The sequence below is a fragment of the Eleginops maclovinus genome, chromosome 16 (assembly GCF_036324505.1).
Source record: "Eleginops maclovinus isolate JMC-PN-2008 ecotype Puerto Natales chromosome 16, JC_Emac_rtc_rv5, whole genome shotgun sequence".
NCBI classification, from domain to species: Eukaryota; Metazoa; Chordata; class Actinopteri; order Perciformes; family Eleginopidae; genus Eleginops; species Eleginops maclovinus.
The window spans coordinates 20,433,787-20,453,505 of record NC_086364.1 but is presented as its reverse complement, the minus strand read 5'-3'; the positions used below and the strand labels follow the sequence as shown (position 1 = coordinate 20,453,505).

The following is a 19,719-nucleotide window of genomic DNA, read 5'->3' as shown; positions in this document are numbered from 1 at the left end:
GAACCTGAAATGAACATAATATGTCTTGTTGGGGCCTGATTTTGATGTGCAGCATACTCCTATATGGCCTATAGTGAGTTACTTTCTGTACCAAACAGTATCCTATTTACACAGTGTCAATATTTAGTTTTGGTCTTACCCAGTTTGTGTTCTGAGTGTGTTTTCTCAACATGTTAGACCTCATTGGTTGTGTTATTCCTCGTACAAAATGTACCCGTACACAGGATGATGACGATGAAGATATCAGAATGAAAACATGGCAGAGTATCAAAGGAAATGCTCTCTGTAAATTATCTTCAAAAGATCAGCGTGATATTACTTGTAAAAGATAATCTACTGGAGAACAGATTAATGATTCTGATACGATAAACCTGTTACACGATGCATGATTTGTGATGATGAGCTAAACGTGAAGGAGAACGGATGTTGCATCAGGAGAAAGAAAACTGTGTCTCTAACACTGCATGCAAAGACAGAGGCTCTAAAGTGGGATTCAAACCCACAGCCTCACACTTCCTGCAGTTAGCAGCTTCAGCAGATCCTGGGTCTGTTGAGATGCTGCACACCTACAAAGACAGCTACACCATTTAGCAAATTCCCATCAGGCTTTGCTCCTCTGTGGTAGTGGGGGTGTGCAATATCACGGAGCCCCTGCCAATAATACAGCATTAGCATATTGAACTGAGCTGATAAAACTGTCAATCACACATGCCAGAGCTGTGTGTGTGTGTGTGTGTGTGTGTGTGTGTGTGTGTGTGTGTGTGTGTGTGTGTGTGTGTGTGTGTGTGTGTGTGTGTGTGTGTGTGTGTGTGTGTGTTTTCTCTTATATCCATTGTTTCTTATCTTTTCGCTCGTGCAACACACATTCTTTTCACACCATTCCAATAAAAGAAGAAGAAGAAGAAATAAAGATAAATATTCGATAGATAAGAGGAAATGTTGAGTGACCCGTTCTAATATTCCCTGCAGGACCTCCTGGTATTCATGTGCTCAAATAAGAATTCATTTAAGTTAAAGCCATCTTATCCTGTTTGTTATTTTTATTAAGATCTCGTCTGTCATCATTATGCAAAGTGTCGTCAAACAGAGGTTCATACATCTCTTATGAAATCGTTTTGTTCTTGCTTTCTCTTCCAAAGTCAAGCAAAAATGATCATTGTGTTTGCAGGGATTAATCTGTTTAGGCAACAAAGTAGGACTTACATATTAAGGTTTAAGTTTGTGGTTTTGTTTAAAAATAGTACATTTCTTACAATACTTACGTACCTGGCTTTGGCTTAATATGAAACTTACAATACAAAAGCAAGTCAGCGATAGACTTAGTGAGATGAAAACACAGGTGCTTTCTCTTTGGGCTCAATGGATTTGGAAGATCTGCAAAAATTGGGGGTGATTTATTCTCTGAAGGCAAACATATTTGTAATAAAGCGCCACAGAGAAACGTTCTTTAAAAAATGCTGATCCAGTATAATCCTAATGTGTCTGCAAATGATTATTTAGGTATAAGTTCTAACAGAGTCATGTACTACAATATTCATACTTGCCCTATTGCTGTGAGAATCCCTTTATAGTCCACCCATTATTATATATTATTACAATATAGCCTGCAGTCTGTTTCACTGATGCAGCACTTCATTTTGCATTCTGTTTCATCTCATTTCCTTTCACATGCATGTCGTTTTCTTATTCTTGTACCGTTTTATTTCTTTTAATGTCTTACGTTTATTGTATGTTGCATTGTTGGAGGACGTTGTGACAATAAAGCCTTTACATCTTCAATTATTAAATAAAGGAAGATTTGGTTTGCTGTAAATGGTGATTTAAACTCCTGATCATAAGTTAGACACATTTTAAAAACATTTAGTCTGTTTCCTCCCTTTTAATCCCAGTGTAATAGCATCCCACTTCCTCTGAGGACTACAGAAACACTGTTAATAATTCACAAGCATGATATGCAAAGTCTTTTCTGAGGGGAGAAAAAGTTATTAAACATTTCGCTGGTTTCATCCTTCTCACTAATAGTGCGTTTGAAGAGACCAGAGCCAGAGGCAACAACCCCCTCCTCTTCCTCCCCCTCTCTCCTCCCCCTCTCGCTGTCCTCATCCATCCGTCCACGCTTCCTCCTCTCTGGATGGTGCGTTTGGAGCGCTTTTGCAGGACGGTCGGTATCCGGGTTTCTGTCTGATGGATCCGGACTAAAGAGAGACAAGCTTCGGTCGGAAGAGACCCTCGAAGATCCCGCAGCACCGACCCCGACCTGCGGCTGTGAAAAGCCGGGAGGAGCGGGCAGGAAACAGGGGAGCCACTGGAGGTAAGAGGGGCCATCAGTAACCTGTTGTTTGTGTGTTTTTATTCTCCCTTTGAGTCGCGATTTCGGCTAAATACACACGGATGGATTTAAAAAGCGACATTTAAACCTTGTTGGACTTGATTTTGATCTTTTTTTATGATGATTTAGTAAAAAGAAGAAGCGGAATAAACTGAGAGGGGATCTGTGTGTGTGTGTCATGCACTGCTCAGACGTCGTGGTTTACCTTTAATCAATTGCAATTCATGTTGCTGTTTAGTAACGAGGAAAACCCCCAAGCTTAATTAATTTGGAGTTAAGATTTACCACACATATCTATTTCCAATGCATAATTAATCTGCTTATTTTTGAGAAAATCAAATGTGTTTTTGCTCACTCTTTATGCTAATTTGTATCATGATTTGAGTAAAACAATAGAAACTGCAGCGTGACATTACACTGCAATTTAATTATGGTCGCAGGCTGGAGATATTTAATTTAATGCAGGAAGGCAGAGAGCGCCTCCTCTAGTCTGGAACCGGAAATTGCAAGTGGCTCAGTATGTGAGACGTGAATTGTCATCATTATTAGATTTAAAAACAATACAAGCTTTTTCTCAATATGCTTCCAGGGTTTATATCCAGGAGAGGCACACTGTCTCTCTGCATGGAGGCCAGGATGTGAAAACAAATTACAGAGACGAACACCTTGTTACATCCTGCTGCAGCTGGGGTTTAAAATAGGATCTCACTAAGCAGCTCCCATGACTGTGCTGCTTTTATTTTGTAGGGCAATCTGACTGCAGGGCATCAGAGGTGAGGCTGGATGTTGGTGACAGAAATGGATTGTGTGAAAGTGTTTGTGTAACCGTACAGGTGTGAGCGTAGAGGAGCCTTTTAGTCCTCGTGTTTGCAGATGGAGCAAAGTCAATATCCATTTCTATTGATCCGCCCTGTAACAATAACAGTTCCCTGTTGATTCGAGTGAATGAAGGCCGGTTATTGGGCCATGTTTCAGCTGCTGTAATGACAGAAAAGAGGCCTTATGAGGAGCCTTCTTTGTTTTTGTGGTTTAATAGTGGGTGAATGTGTTGGATTATATCGCTGAAAGTTACGTCGATGAATCTAAAGTTAATGCTCGTAAAAATTCTCAGGAGTTAATTGGATAATTGATTTTCCAATGAGGTGGTTTTGTTGAAATAACTGCAATATCGTTGAGATTTCTACGGTAGCTGACAGGTGCAAACACCCCAAACACTTGCTTGAAACATGCTGTGGTTTCATAAACGATGAAAATAGAAAAACACAAATGTGCCGAAACACATGCAAGAAGAGGAAACATCTTCACCAACCTGACAACACATTTGAAGCGTTTAGAAAACATTCTCCAACTTCAAGAAACATGCACAGAGTTTACTGAAAGGGCTGCAGAAATGAAACGCTGCAAATGCAAAAAGCAAGAAGCTGCAAGACGCTCCAAACACAACAGAAACAGGGACAGTAAAAAGGGATGCACACAGCTGGGATCGGAGTCCTTGTTGATGTTTGGGTTTGGGATTATAAAGTTGGTAGCATTTTGTACTTGCAGTGTTTTCTTTATTCAGCGCTTTCAGTAAATTCTGTGCATGTTTCTTCAAGTTGGTGAAGATGTTTATTCATTTGCATGTGTTTTTATATTCTATCTGAAACTGCAGCACGTTTCTCCAAATGGAAACGTTTTGAGCTGTCGTAGTGAGTTTGTACATGCTGGCCACCGTAATTTGGACAAAACAATAAAAGCAATGTAAAGATGTGGGCTTTTTAAAGACATTTTGCAGTATTTTTTAAGGTTTTATAGACCAAAACATTACCCTGTTAATCAGGAAAATAGTGTCAGATTAAGTGGCTGTATTGCACGATGATATATGTAGTAATAAACCACAGCAGCTCTTTACACTTGTAGGTAGTATTTTGGTTTTTATTGGTTACTTTACTCTGAATTCCCCAGAATTTGTTAGCTAATTAAGTGGCTGTCAGCTCATTTATTTTAAACTGCTTTATGTTTCTTGTTCTGGATTAATATCCTGTTAAACTACAACTTTTATCAGACAAATCAAAGCATATGTTGCCTATAAAACGTCAGAAAATAGTGTTTGGTTACATTTTACAGAGGCCCAAACTGTTTCTTAGTGTTGTTACAGTAAAAACAAACCAAAATATTCATTAGACAGCAAGTCCTCGCAATTAGGAAGCTTGAACCGGTAAAGGTTTTTGTATTTTCGTTTATTGATCATGAAAAATTGCAGTTCTTGTGGTCACTCCTTCTCCTCTCTTCTATACTTAGTACAGTGATGTCTATTGCAGATCCTGTTGGTTGAATTCAGAGCTGCCTTTTGGCTCACCTTGTCTGCCACCTAGTTATACATTCTTCGTCACTCTGTTTCTCTCATTTAATATGCCTCTCACACATCCACACACACAAACACACGCGCAGCAAACTGCGTTTCTTTGGAGTGTCTAACCTTGAGTCTTGTCACTTTCAGCAGGGCACTGACAGATTGTTTTTTTTATCCTATCTCTGCCTCTTCTGTCACATTTTAATTTGGTTTCTGCTTCTGTCTCCTGTTGTTTCCCCCTGAAGATCCTCCATCATCTGAAGGCTTCTGTTCCTGGGCCTCTCTTGGGGATTGTTTTTTTAAACATGCACGCTCCCATGAGTGTGTAGAGTCAAGAAGAAGGTTTTTTTTCAGTGTTATTGAATAGTAGAGATGGGCTCTGTGGGAGCTGAGCGTCGCAGGCCAACCCCGGCTCAGACGCCTGAGGAGAGGGATGTGTGGAGGGATGGAGGCAGAGCTGGATGGAGGGAGGGAAGCAGGGAGGGGTGGAGGGAGGGGAGGGAGGGAGGGGAGGGAGGCGAGGGAGGCGAGGGAGAGCGGCGTGGTGCAGAGCTTCAGCTTCGACTCATACCAGCTGGAGGAGGAGGAGATCAGTAAAGACGCCCCGGAGCGAGGAGTGCTGGCGCTGTCCGAGCCCGGTGAGGGAGACTCTCTGCTGTCTATAGCTGTGTGTGTGTGTGTGTGTGTGTGTGTGTGTGTGTGTGTGTGTGTGTGTGTGTGTGTGTGTGTGTGTGTGTGTGTGTGTGTGTGTGTGTGTGTGTGTGTGTGTGTGTGTGTACTGGTTTTATAAAAAGATAGACTAAGAACAGAAGGGAAAAGATCAATATCACAAACAATGTCAAAGTTAACCCCCAAAACATCCCCCTTCTGCTCCACAACACCATACAGATCAATATGCATCAAACTCAATGATGCATTCAGTTTAAAGAAAATAGTTTATGTTTTAGATAGAAAGAAAGATAGATAGATGGATGGACGGACCAAGGTCCAATAGTGTTATGTCTAGACAGGTATTGTGCTCTGGACACACACTGAGAAAGGAACCTGTTTCTATTTAAATCTGCTCACATTTGACGTTACCCTCTCAAGATCTTTTACGAAACTACTACTGTTGCTCACCTCTTTCTGCCTTTTTGTTTGTTTAGACTGTTATACAGCATACAATAGCAATGAAGTACAATGCTGAGTAACTGTGCTTAGAGTTACATTGCATATCTACAGCTGTTGAGTAAATAAAAACATGACTTTGAGCGTTTAATAGTGGGATCACAGGATTAGGATTAGACACAGTTCTACAATAAACCTGCTCATCTCACTTTAACCATGAAACAGACTCAAGTGCAGAAGTCTAACATAATCTGATCCCTCTCTGATGAGTTTCTCAGCAGCACTGCAGGAACACAGTCCTCTGAATTAGCAACTCTCTGCTACGGCTCCATTCATCCTGATTAGGCTTAATGAAGATGGAGGGTGTTTGCTTTAGACCCTAATTCAGACGTTTTGATCACGGCTATCCCCGCTGTTCGAGTGTGATTTCAGCCTCGGTTTAATTCTCTAACCCTTGACTCCTCTGCTTCCCCGCTCAGACTTTGAGGAGCCGATCCCTGACGACCGTTACCATGGTATCTACTTTGCAATGCTATTGGCTGGCGTGGGTTTCCTGCTCCCGTACAACAGCTTCATCACCGATGTGGACTACCTGCACCACAAGTTCCAAGGTGCGAATGTGCATGAGCCAAGCACCTTTGGAGAGTGCATGGATTTTACTTGCCTACCTGCAGAGTGCACATACTCATGTTGGTTGTGACGAGCGAATAGAAAATGTAAAGGAATCACAAAAATAATCAGGTATTAATCATAATGAATCAATATTTTAAAGTACCGATATTGACTAAGTTTAAGAGGTTTTTTTTACTCTATTTTAACATCTCAGCATCAGTTTGATGATTTCTGAATTACTGTCCTGAAGTCCGACAGACTGAGCAAAGACATCTGCTTAAGAGGCTGAACTAGGCTCGTCACTGTCACTCGTTTGAGGATGTTTAATGAAGTAAATAAAAACAATCAATATCTAAAGCAGGACCATGTGATCAACAGCAAAAATCTCAGAATTCCTTGACCCTCTGTCATCCACACTCCTACAACAGGTGGACTAAATACCATTTAATCACACCCAGGTGACAATTTCCAGAAGTGATAACTCTTAAGTGATTAAAGAGCATTTGGAATGATGTCTTGTAAATGTAAAGCCCTTTGAGGGGTGGTAAGGACTGGATAAAGGCTATTTAAAGGCAGTCCATTGACCAATTAGCGTTCATTTTTTGTACTTTACTTAACTTTAATTGAACAAGGACCGTGCTTAAAATACGTTAATCTCAAAAAGAGATCAGATGATAATAATGAATGAGTAACCGTCCGCCTTTATGCCTTCACACTCTTAACTCCTATCAAAGTCTCAGGATGTGTGTGTGTGTGTGTGTTTCAGGGACGTCCATCGTGTTCGACTTGAGTCTGACGTACATCCTGGTGGCTCTGCTGGCCGTCATCCTGAACAACGTGCTGGTGGAGCGGCTCAGCCTGCACACCAGGATCACTGTGGGTAAGTTGAGCAGCTTTAATCCTGAACAGTTTCTCATTATGGAAACTTCTGCCGTCATTTATTAATGAGCCTCTGGGAAGCAACACGCTTACAGGAGCAGAATACACACAGCAAAACATAGTGAGGGGAGAATAAAACATGGAGAAACGCACGTCTTGTTTTCCTGTTTTATTCATCAAATGCTTCAAACAAACTTCGACTTTGTTTTCACAAGGGGAGGCATTCTGAGTTTTAACATCTTCAGTCAGTTTTCAAAACACTTTTAAAGCAAACTTACTGCGTTATTTAAGCAAACCTGCCACTCTGAGAATTGAAGAACATTAAGTGGCTAAGTAACTAAGAGGCGAGCAGACGTGATTAAGATCCAATCTGTGCACACACAGTAAGGAAACAACATGTGAATAAGTAGCCGCATTATAACATAGTAACCACGGTAACAGCGCCACCTTGGCCCAAGCTACACAATTTAAAGGGGTCCTATTCTTTTTGGGGTTTCCCTTTCCTGTAGTGTTTTAGTGCATGTAAATGATTTGCAAAGGCTAAAATCCCCGAGTTCCCTCCAGAGGAAGTTTCTCTCCCACACACTCCCCCCCCCCTGCCTGAAACGCCTCCATTGGACTCCTTGGTTTAATTCCGGAATATAATCACTACGCAACACTCACACTCGTATTGGCTAGCGCTCCAACACATTGTAAGTCATAGGCTAAGGGGCGGGACATCTCTAAGTGGTTGGCCAATCACAACAGAGCCGGCCAGCTAACCAATCAGAGCAGACTGGGCTCTGGTTTCAGACAGAGGGTGAAAAGAGGTGCTGCAGCACAGACAGTATGAGAAACATAAAGAGCTTTCTGAACTTTAAAGCATGGAGACATGTCCCAGGAGAGACAGAAAGAACACAAATATGAACCTGAAAAAGAGCTTCATGTGTCCTCTTTAAAGAAATCCTGCAGACAAACAAACCAAAAAAACTGGACTAAAACACAACCTCTTAGAATTCAGGCAGATTGTGCTTCAGGTTTGTTAAAGACTAAGCTGGAGAAATGTAAATTTTGCTCTAAATAATTCAATATAAGTCTGTTTTATAATGCTACTACACGTCGTTGCAAATATTAAAGCTGTTCAGCCTTCCGATATGAAAAAGAAAACTCTTTAAAAATGTATGTCCCCCCCTAGGAGGATTTTGTAGGCACAAGGTTTTACCACCACCACCTCCACATCCCTCTGCAGCCTAAAATAGCTCCGCTTGCGTCCCGGAGGAAATGTCTTTTGAAGTGTGTTGTCTGCCGGAGAGTCTCTGGAGCTCACAAACTCCAGTCAGACTTCAGATGGAGGCGATACGGCTCGGCCTGTCAAATATGTGCTCAGTCATGCGATCCCAACATGACCTGGTCTCCTCACTGTGTGTGTGTGTGTGTGTGTGTGTGTGTGTGTGTGTGTGTGTGTGTGTGTGTGTGTGTGTGTGTGTGTGTGTGTGTGTGTGTGTGTGTGTGTGTGTGTGTGTGTGTGTGTGTGTGTGTGTCTGCAGGTTACATCCTGGCTCTCGGGCCGCTGCTCTTCGTCAGCGTGTTTGACGTGTGGCTGGCCAAGTTCACCACCAGACAGGCCTATATCGTCAACCTGGTGTCAGTGGGAGTGGTGGCCTTCGGATGTACAGGTACTAATACTAATAATAATAATAAACATGCTTTTTCTACCTCCATATCTAATTACATATCTACCTCCATATTTCCCTACCAGCTATCGGAGTCAGAGTACTTTGTTTTATCCTGGGTGGTTTGGGTTTTGTGACAGTTGCTGCACTTTAGAGAAGTAGAAGAAGTAAGACTATGTCAAATAAATGCAGATAAAATGAAATGAGGATATTTATACAAACATACATAGGAAGTTCAAGTATTTTAAATGTCTGTATTTTGGCTACACATTGTAATACAGACTTATTATAGGAGCAGAGGTTAAAACGTTCTAATTTTTGGGAAAAAACAACAAAATAATTTACGACAGTCGCCAAAATGCAGAGGTGGTAGAAGTACTCAGGTCTTGTACTTGAGTAAAAGAAGAAGTACTCAGGTCTTGTACTTGAGTAAAGTAGAAGTACCAGAGTGTAGGAATACTCTGTCACAGTAAAAGTATTCTAAATGTTCCTCCAGTGAAAGTAGAAAGTACTCTCCTCTAAATGTACTTAAAGTAGCGACAGTAAAAGTAGTCATTGTTTGATTGGTCCATTTCAGAATAATATCTATGATATGTTTTATAATGATTGATCATTAAAGTGTTCTCAGAGCTGGTAAAGGTGCAGCTAGTTTGAATGGCTTTGTATACTGCAGGGTAGCTGCTGGATTTACTGCAGGTGAACTACAGTCTGATTTAAGGGCTGATTATATTTACCATCATTAATCCAAATCTGCCTAGCAACTAAAGGGATTAAATAAATGTAGGGGAGTAAAAGTACAAAGTAGCATACAATTGAAATACTCAAGTACATACAAGTACCTCCAAATTGTACTTAAGTGCAGTACTTACTTCCACTATGTATGCAGCAGGTGTCAAACCCACAGTGGACGCTCCAGTCTAATGGTTTCACACTGAGATCACACAGCCTCCAGCCGACAGTAGTAACAGGTCCATTAGCGGAGGCCAGAGAGTCTCCTCCCCGGTGTGTGGAGGTCCAGGAATCGTGCCTTGTTAATAAACAGTATTGTTAAAGTGTTTAACTCTTTGCACCGATAAACACGTCCTCTTTTCCCTCCTCAGTGCAGCAGTCCAGTTTCTATGGTTACATGGGGATGCTGCCCAAGAGGTACACACAGGGGGTGATGACCGGAGAGAGTAAGTACGCTCACGCTGACTAATTAATGAGCACGATACGATATGATAATACCATACTGTCAGATAAGGACTCACATTGTTCTTGCATCACAGCTGCTCCATTTGCAACATCCAGAAAGACAAGAAAACAGACATTTAGGAGGACATGTTCTGCTTTAAAAGGGCCCCTTTAACATACCTCTACCATCACTGAAGACAACATAATCAAGACCATTTAGCGCCATCCATCTGACCTGGGATATAACTGTGTTTAATATTAGGATTAGCTGGTACACCAAAGAGTGATTCAGTCTTACCATATAGCTCTGATTTGATTGTAATAATTCATATTAACGGTTAAGGAAACGGTTTGGCTGCGTTTCTCGAAGGATTGACCTTTATATCCATGCATATATATCGCAGCTATCATCTCTTTTATAATAATACTAATATATATTTTATTTCGAGGCGCCTTTAAGGACAACTTACATCATAGAAAATAAATACTTTAACAGTTAAAGGTAGCAAAGCATTGAGCAAGGTGGACATTAACTAAAATAGAAAGCATAGTCATTTCAAACCATCAAATATGATAAGAGATTCAAGCAATAGATCACCGAGGGATACTTAAGGGGAGCTGGAGAGTTTCCAGGTTATGAATGATGAGTATGATCTGGAAAAGCATGAATTCGACAGGTACCGACGAGGGATGACTATAAGAAGCAAATCAATTACAACCAGTACTGTTATATAAAAAGCACTACAGAGAGTCTGAACAGGTGAGTTCTGAGGATCTCTTTCTACCTATTCCTGTTCCTCTCCCTCAGGTACAGCAGGTGTGATCATCTCCCTGTCCCGCATCTTCACCAAGCTGCTGATCCCGGACCAGAGGAGGAACACGCTCATCTTCTTCCTCGTCTCCATCAGCATGGAGATGCTCTGCTTCCTGCTCCACCTGCTGGTCCGCCGCTCTCAGTTCGTCCGTTACTACACCAGCCACGCGCAGGGCAAAGGAGCAGGGAAAATACCCGACGCGCGAGACAACGGGACCGGATACCGAGTGCACCACGACGTCACCGCAGAGGAAGTAAGATTTGTAAGTTTGTTGAGAGGACTATCCCGCGTGTTGTGTAAAGATACTCCATAGATGCTTTATGAACGGCTATGTTTGTCGATTGTTCCGCTAAGTATCAACAGTTGTTTATGGATTGCCTTTTTAATTGCGTAGAGGCATGCATGGTCCTCCCTGTTATTCCCAGAAATTTAGGAGACATTTTTTAAAGTATTGGTTGGCGATGTTTGGTTGATTCTTCTGCTAAATATCCCAATGACTATTGGATGGATTGCTTTTAAATTGCGTAGAGCCGTTCATGATCCTCTGAGGATGAATCCTACGGTGGCTTATTAGGGTCATTGTAGGTAAACAAAACATGTGTTATGGAGCCGGAAGCAGGAGGTTAATATTACACGAATTTCACAAGAAAATAACCTGGCTATATGCTGTGAATGAAGTATTACTTTCTTTCATTAAGTAGGTCGTAGGTTCAACACGTAAGGGATACACATGTGACACATTATCCCGCGTATTACTCGGCCAGACACTAAACAAACGACTCCCAATATTAATTGAAATGATTTTATTGACTTAAAAATGATCTTATTTCTTCCGCTAAAAAACCAAAAGAACTCAGCACCAATGGCTGGAACTGAGACAACTTCACGTTAGTGTTTACTTCCGGCCTGTCTTCTTCTGGGGATCTATCTGACGTCCAGCACTCCATCTTTTAACTGCTTTCCTTTCTCTTTCTTGATCCTCCTTAGGAACGGTCATTATAGTGCTTAACAGCGGTCTATACTACTGTATTAATAACCTGTCACATGTTCTGAATTGACCAATCAGAGTCGAGTATTCTACTGAAACGTGTAATAATAGGGAACATCCGACACTGCATGTTATTTTTGAAAAGGCGAAACTCACAGCATTGTTCGTTAAAAGTCCAGATGTTGATGATAATATGTAGAATCTGATCTTAAATCACATGTATTTTGTAAATGTTAAATCTGATTTCAAAGAATAACTTGATCAGGTCTTCCACTGCTGGATGATCCAACCTGGCAAAGTGAAGCTAGGTCGTTCCTTGACAATAAAATAATTCAAATGTACTATCTATTCATTCTAAATGTACCATCTATTCCCCCACTCCCCTCCCCTCTCAATGCTGCAACCCCTTAACACTGGACGAGCTCCTCTCATTAAATCTTCTCTCTCATTCATTAATCCCGTTATAAATGATTCAGCCACAGACTGTTTCTTCAGAAGGGGAAATGTCATCCGTTTAAACTGAGCTGTCACGCACCGCCCACTTCATGTCGATGTCTGTGAGGAGCGGATCCTCTTCATGGATCGAGGGCTGGGCAGAATCATTTATTTAAGCTACAGGCAGCTTTTGGGCCGCCCAAAAAAAAAAGAAAAGGTGAAGACACTTGAGGAAGAGGAGGAGGCTCCAGCAAACAGACAGAAAATGACAGTCACGACTCTGAGAGGAAACAAGGTTGGGAGGAAACTGTTGAGGCGAGGAGGTGAGACAGAAAAACAGAGAGATGACGGAGGAAGAGGTGAATCCACTTTGTATTCCTGCTTCAAGCATCACTTGTAGCCTGAAGACATGGAGTTAATTTTGTGTGTGTGTGTGTGTGTGTGTGTGTGTGTGTGTGTGTGTGTGTGTGTGTGTGTGTGTGTGTGTGTGTGTGTGTGTGTGTGTGTGTGTGTGTGTGTGTGTGTGTGTGTGTGTGTTCAGAAGCTTCAAACGAGGACACATCACCTCAGGCTGTCATCTTTTTATGTGTGCGTGTTTGTGTTTGTACGCCAGTATGCACAAGACAAGTGTATAAGGCACACCCCCTATGTTATTGACAGCAATGTGTGTGTGTGTGTGTGTGTGTGTGTGTGTGTGTGTGTGTGTGTGTGGGGTCTGGGGTCTGATTCAGGCAGCTCTTTGTTCTGGTTGCCGGGGGAAACCGTGGCTCTTTACTAAGGGATAATCAAGAAGAGTGGTGCCTTCTGGCCCTGAAGTCCCCTCTAATCAACTAATGGATTGCTGTGTGCGTGTGTGTGTGTGTGTGTGTGTGTGTGTGTGTGTGTGTGTGTGTGTGTGTGTGTGTGTGTGTGTGTGTGTGTGTGTGTGTGTGTGTGAGTGTGTGAGTGCATGTGTGTCTCTGTGTGATGTGCATAGGAAAACGTGTGTGTTGGAAAAGATGCAGGAGAGAAAAAAAGCGTGCATGTGTGTGTGTGTGTGTGTGTGTGTGTGTGTGTGTGTGTGTGTGTGTGTGTGTGTGTGTGTGTGTGTGTCCAACACCATTACGTCAACCTGCAGCCACTCACACTGATGGTCTCTCCACCATAAATAAAAACAGCTGATGTCATGCATCCAGGAAACCCTTCTTAATAAAACAGCTGGAGAGATAAATTTCACTGCAACAGAATTTTGTTTATTTTCTGTGTCACGGCTACATCTAGTGTTTTACTGATGAACTGGTAATGTACTTTGAAAGGCTTTGAAATTATGTTAAGGAAATGCAAAGTAAAGGCATGTGGTTTCTCGACAAAAGGAACTCATGAAGTAAAACAAAGACATTACTTATATCATTACCAGGGCATCTAGAAATCTGGAACCTATACCATTTCAAAATAGTAATATCCATGACTGCACTCACAGGTTTTCCGTCTGTTTTGTGTTTGTTTTATTTAAAAAATAATAACAACGATCACTCTGTTTGTGTCTCTCTTCAGGGAAATGGAGGCCCAGCCCCGACCTCTGCAGAGGAAGTCGTAGAGGACTTTGAGGGAGGGACGTATGTTCGATTCGACGCACCTAAAGCAAAGATAAGGAGGAGCTGGCCCGGTGTCCGAGGTACTCTCTATTTTAATAATCCTGTGTACTCATTTATCAAAAGAGGGGTGCAGGGATGACATACTTTTGTAGGCTGACCCAGAAGTTAGGATTGCAAGGGCTCCCTTGACAAAAGTCCAATGGGATTTTTTCAAGTGTTAAAAAGGTGTGTGTGTGTGTGTGTGTGTGTGTGTGTGTGTGTGTGTGGTGTGTGTGTGTGGTGTGTGTGTGTGTGTGTGTGTGTGTGTGTGTGTGTGTGTGTGTGTGTGTGTGTGTGTGTGTGTGTGTGTTCTCTATCCAGACATGATCCTGCATCGTTACGTGGTGTCCCGGGTGATCTGGGCCTACATGCTGTCCATCGCGGTGACCTACAGCATCACTCTGTGTCTGTTCCCCGGCCTCGAGTCCGAGATCAAGAACTCCACGTTAGGAGAGTGGCTGCCCATCCTCATCATGGCCACCTTCAACATGTCCGACTTCGTGGGCAAGGTGAGAGGAGCGTTTGTAAAGAAAGAGAAAATTAACGTAACTCAAGATACTTTTTTTACTTTCAAAGTCAGATTGTAACTTAAGGACGCCAGATAAGCTTTTCTTTTAAGTGCAATCATCCAAAAATAAACCAGTCTTTTTTTCCCAGGTTTAATAAAATGGGGCAACTCCTTTAAGATTTCCACAAGGTCGGCTGCGGTGTTACAGACTCCTCCTGCCTCTGTAGGGCCGAGATGCTCAATGAAATCCCAGAATACACAAAGACAAGGTCATAGTGAGAAATGAGGAATGCTGATATCCCTGCTGATCAAGAGTCTTTTATACTTGAGGGCAAACGTCCTCTTGGGGTCAGAAGTGGATGTCCTGTTCATTTTTTGAATATCTTTATTTTCAGGTTGGTTCATGACCGCAAATACTGCTAAACTGTGACCTGAACGTTAATCAGTAAACTGCCTGTTTTGATGTGGATTCTTTAAGCTTTACTTTATTCATTATTATAACTCAAATCTAGTTGGAACGGTTTGTTTTAATGTTTGCTTGAGATCCCTTGTTTACGTTAAGCGGATTAAGGCCACACGAGAACTGTTTTGTGGATATAACCAAAAGTTAAAAAAACTTAAGTTCTGACTTTAATGAAATTCTGAAAACGTGTTTTTTTAACATATTTTTTTTGTTGTTTCTCAGATTATTTTTTTTCAGAAAATCACAGATCTTTTTTGGGTCAAATCCCCCAAAATGTTCTCATGTGGCCCTAATCCTCTTCCGTAATTGTTAATATTAAATTATAGCTGATTTAACCTTGTCTTTTAAAAATAATTGAGATTACGAAAAAGGAAAGTAAAATAACCAAAATAAACTAAGTCCACAAAAAAGGTGTTACTTGTCCTGCTAACATTTATTTACCGCCTTTTTTTATTAGCAACATTTTCTACATTCTTTATTTTTCAGAGAAATTTGTCACATTACTTATTTTTTTGTACATTTCTTGTAAACTCCAAAAAGCCTAAGACCCCTCGTCACTAAAACAAAACCCTCCTCTCTCCTCAGATCCTGGCAGCGCTGCCCTACGATTGGTCCGGCGGCCGTCTGCTCTTCTTCTCCTGTCTGAGGGTGGTCTTCATCCCCCTCTTCGTCATGTGTGTTTACCCGGCCAGCGCTCCCATCCTGTCTCACCCCGCCTGGCCCTGCCTCTTCTCCCTCCTCATGGGAGTCACCAACGGATACTTCGGGTCCGTGCCGATGATCCAGGCTGCGGGGAAAGTGCCGCCCGAACAGAGGGAGCTGGCAGGTGAGTCATTACCTCAGAGGGGGATTCATTTCATGTAGAGATAGAAGTTTGATGTAGTTGCCTAAAGAAACATTTAAGTGAACTTCCTCCTGCGTGGTGACACTGTAGGTTTTGCGGGTGTAATTCGGTAGGAAATAGTTCCTACCTGAAACTGCTAAAGAGACATTTCTGTTGAGTACACTTGAGAGCTAGATTGTGACTGAGTGTTTCTACAGTTAGTACAGGTACTTCTTCCACTGCTGACTATTGATAAATAGCACTATAAGAAAGAGGAAATCTTTGAAATATAAGTACCATTCTCTCCGGATAAGCAAGTTATTTATTCTCTTTGGGTATCACCTCTCTGCTCTGTTTCTCTGCAGGAAACACCATGACGGTCTCCTACATGACGGGTTTGATGGTCGGCTCCGTCGTGGCGTACGCAGCTTACAGCTTCGCCACTCCAGCGTCAGGACCACGCTTCTCCACACTCGGCATACCTGCCAATGCTACCGGGTTTTGAAAGACCACACACAATAAAAACACACACACACACACACACACACACACACGCACACACACACCTGCAGCCATTTACACACACACACAAAATCCAGAAGAAGCAGACTGGCGGACTTGAGCTGCAGGAAAGGAGAAGAAAAAACTCTAGAGTTCATGTTTATACTCAGGATTGATTCTCCTAGTACAGATAATTCTTCGATTCGGCTTTCTGGATAAATAAGTGGAAGAAGAAATGGAGAAAATTATGTAAAACAGTGAAAACGTAGCACTCTCTGTTGGTCTACTGGCCTTCAAATGTCCCGTCTCCGTTTCCCCGGAGGAGAGGAGTTGTTCATCTGTCAGAAAGCCAACAGAAGCTCTTTGAGTGTGTCACCGTGAAATTATTGTCTGCATGTGTGTGTGTTTGTGTGAACACACCGGCTGACATTTGTACAGTGTAAAGCCAAGCGTCTTTTCGCTGCAGGGAAAAAGAAACAGCTCGCAGTTTTCATGAAGACGGGTCACATATGTTACATTTCACCATGTGGAGAAAATATGTCAGTGTGATTTTTCTGGATCATTTATTTCAGATATTTTTTCTTGATTATAATTTCTGGAATGGAATATGTGGAGACAGATTTAAAGGGATAGTTCGGATTTTTTAAAGTGGGGTTGTATGAGGTACTATCCACAGTGTATTATCTACAGTAGAGTTTGTATTGTTGGACTTTAATTAACTACAAGTCACACACTGATAGTACTTCACTTCAAACAATCCCAAGTGTACCTTTAAGTTTTTGCCGACTGAAAGAACCACATCTGATTGTAAACAGATTTCAAGATTAACAAGAAGAGCAAGAAAAGTATTTGAGTATTTAAACACAAAGGTTATTGGACATGCATTTATAGTAGAGGTAGTGATCATTGAACAGGTCACACTGCAATATAGAATTAGAACCTGGAAATACTTTGTAATTTTTGTTTTACTGTGCCTTTAAATTAAATCCAGTTTACAGTTTCATGGATGAGAAACAAAACACTGTCAAGTCTTGATTGAGTTTTTATTTTAAATGTTATTCAAATGCATCTTTCTTGTAGAAAATACAAGATTGACTGTATGTTGATTGGCTCCATTCATCTGGTTTACTGTGTCTTGGTTTGAAAATGAGTTGTGTTTATTTTCAATATATACTCTAGTATGTCTGAATTGGATCCATTATGAAGCTATTATGTTCATGTGCATCAGCAGCTGCAGCTGTATGGTCTCGTTTTTCAACAAATTGCTAAAAAAAAGACGAGGAAAAAGCTGATTCCTGTCTGTTTAGTGACTTTCACTTTACTCCTTGCACCCTCTGATGGCTGCAAAGAGAACCAAATGTGGGTATGCGTTTACCAGATGGGATAATGATAGCTGTTGTTTAAAAAAAATATGTTTTGTGTCCCCTTTGTGTCCCTCTGAACTGTGTTTGTGTATAACATCCATGTAATGATATGGGTTACTATGGGGGAATATGTGCCAAAAAGTCTGCCCGTTACTGATCAGCTGAAAAAAGACTGAATGTAAGATAAAAGTTGTAATACAGAATTAAATGCACTCAATGCCGTGGAAAGCTCTTATTTTACTCATGCAAAACCTCTTCAAAATATAAAATGCATATGTGTGGTATCTTTATCTGGTAAATATCAACGTCCTTTACTTTTTCAGGCTTCCCCAGCTTCTTATTTTCTGAACGTTTTGGATACATTTTTCATTTTAGAGTCTCCTGACAGTCCAGACTTTATACATTATGAAGACAACAGGCCTCAGAGTAGAAAACCATGAAGTGCACTACATTATGTAGGTGACAGCTTGAATGGGGCCTATTGTCAGAGCTGTTTGAAGAATGGTGCGGAGCTAACCTCATTACTGTATGTATGTCCCCCTGTGCCCGCGGCCTCTCACCTCTCAGAGAGCTCCTGGCTTTGAAGGTGTTTTAACTTTGGTCAGGTGTGACATTAAAGGACATGAAAAGTCTCTTTCCTTCTCTGTGTCTCTCCTTGGGAGAAACCTTAGAGACATAGGAGTAAAGGGAGATCCCACTTTATGAAATATTTACGATTCTGTTATTTCTTCAAGCTAATTTAAAGGTAATATTTATAGTGATATTTTTTCTAGGCTGATTTGGAGGTTAGCATTGCAAGGACTCCCTTGCCAAAAATACATGGGATTTGTATATTGGATATCAGAGTATTGCATAAAGTTAAATCTGTGGCAAACACACACATCTCTACGTTTTGTTCAGCACGATAATCTCCACTGTAACACTACTTTTTAACTGTTGAAGAATAAATACAATATTCAACAGTAAATAGCTAACAAAGGGCTTTGTTGCTAGTTAGCGACCCCCGTTTGGAAGACGTATAACAGCTTCAGACATTCACCAGTGGGGTATTTACTGACACATTTGATGTTGTAAAACAAAACATGTCAATTACTTTGAAACAAGAGAACCCAAAGTTGGTCAAATGCTGACTCATTTCCAAGTTTATGAGAGTTAGATGAGAAGGCTACAGCTAGCAGCCGATTAGCTTAAATTAGCATAAATAACCTAGCAAGCAAGTAGCTAGGATGGCTCTGTGCAGCGGTCACTACCAACATCTATAAAATAATATGTTGTGTCTTGTTTGTTTATTAATGCCTAACTGTTTTACCCTGTTGACAGCTACACGCTAAACTAAGCTAAGCTAGCTCCTAGCTCCAGGTTTGTATACCATTTTAATATCCCTATCTGCAAGAAAGTGAATAAGCCTTGTTCCCAAAAGGTTGATGAATGATGAGTTATTTACAGCAGTGGCAGATATTGCTGGCATTTGCTTCAGGCCAGTTTAAAATACATGACATAAGGAGTAAATTAGTAAGATATTATAAACATCATAAAACAAGTGTCTACTGAAGCTGTAGTTAAGAAAAATGTGTCCTGGTGACACCTTCATCTGTTTAAATCTCACTTTTAAATCATATTAATAAGCTGATGAAACACAGTTTTTTGCACTTGTCATCACTTCTACTCAGTCTTGTGACTTCTGTTTTTTTTCCTTCAATATATCAGTCACTTTCCTCCTAACCAACAGCAAAGCATTTCTTCAGAAAACACGTCATGCAGACTATTTTAGACTGAGCGCCCATGTGACTGCACAATGTGAAACATCAGGAGGACGTAAAAGGAAGAAGATTGCATACAGACACTATACTGTACTTGTTTACTAGATCTACTGTAACAAAACATATTTTACAGATCATATTGTGGAAGAAAATCTAATTTGTGCAGAATAAGATGCATCTAAATGTGATCGTTTTTTTGGGAGCCTGCTTTTGAGTTTTGTTAAATAAAATAACAGCTTTTAAACCCAGCCTGTTTTCACGAATGACGCTTTATTTATCTTTAGCCTGACATGAGATCGGAAGGTTAACCAGGATTGGAGTGATGTCAGCATTCAATGTGTTATTCCTGATGCTATTGGATATTC

At 41.1% G+C, this 19,719-nt stretch overlaps 1 protein-coding gene across 1 annotated transcript; it reads left to right on the top strand.

Annotated features, from left to right (window-relative positions):
- Window positions 1–2,086: 2,086 nt before the first annotated feature.
- slc29a4a (solute carrier family 29 member 4a) lies at window positions 2,087–17,806 on the top strand. The gene is given in 12 exon segments (XM_063903226.1): window positions 2,087–2,311; window positions 4,907–5,189; window positions 5,191–5,299; window positions 6,248–6,379; window positions 7,147–7,260; window positions 8,786–8,914; window positions 10,012–10,086; window positions 10,893–11,161; window positions 13,856–13,976; window positions 14,257–14,444; window positions 15,492–15,732; window positions 16,095–17,806. Coding segments are annotated over 11 exon segments (1,674 nt in total). The 5' UTR covers window positions 2,087–2,311; window positions 4,907–5,033; the 3' UTR covers window positions 16,235–17,806.
- The last annotated feature ends 1,913 nt before the right edge of the window (window positions 17,807–19,719 follow it).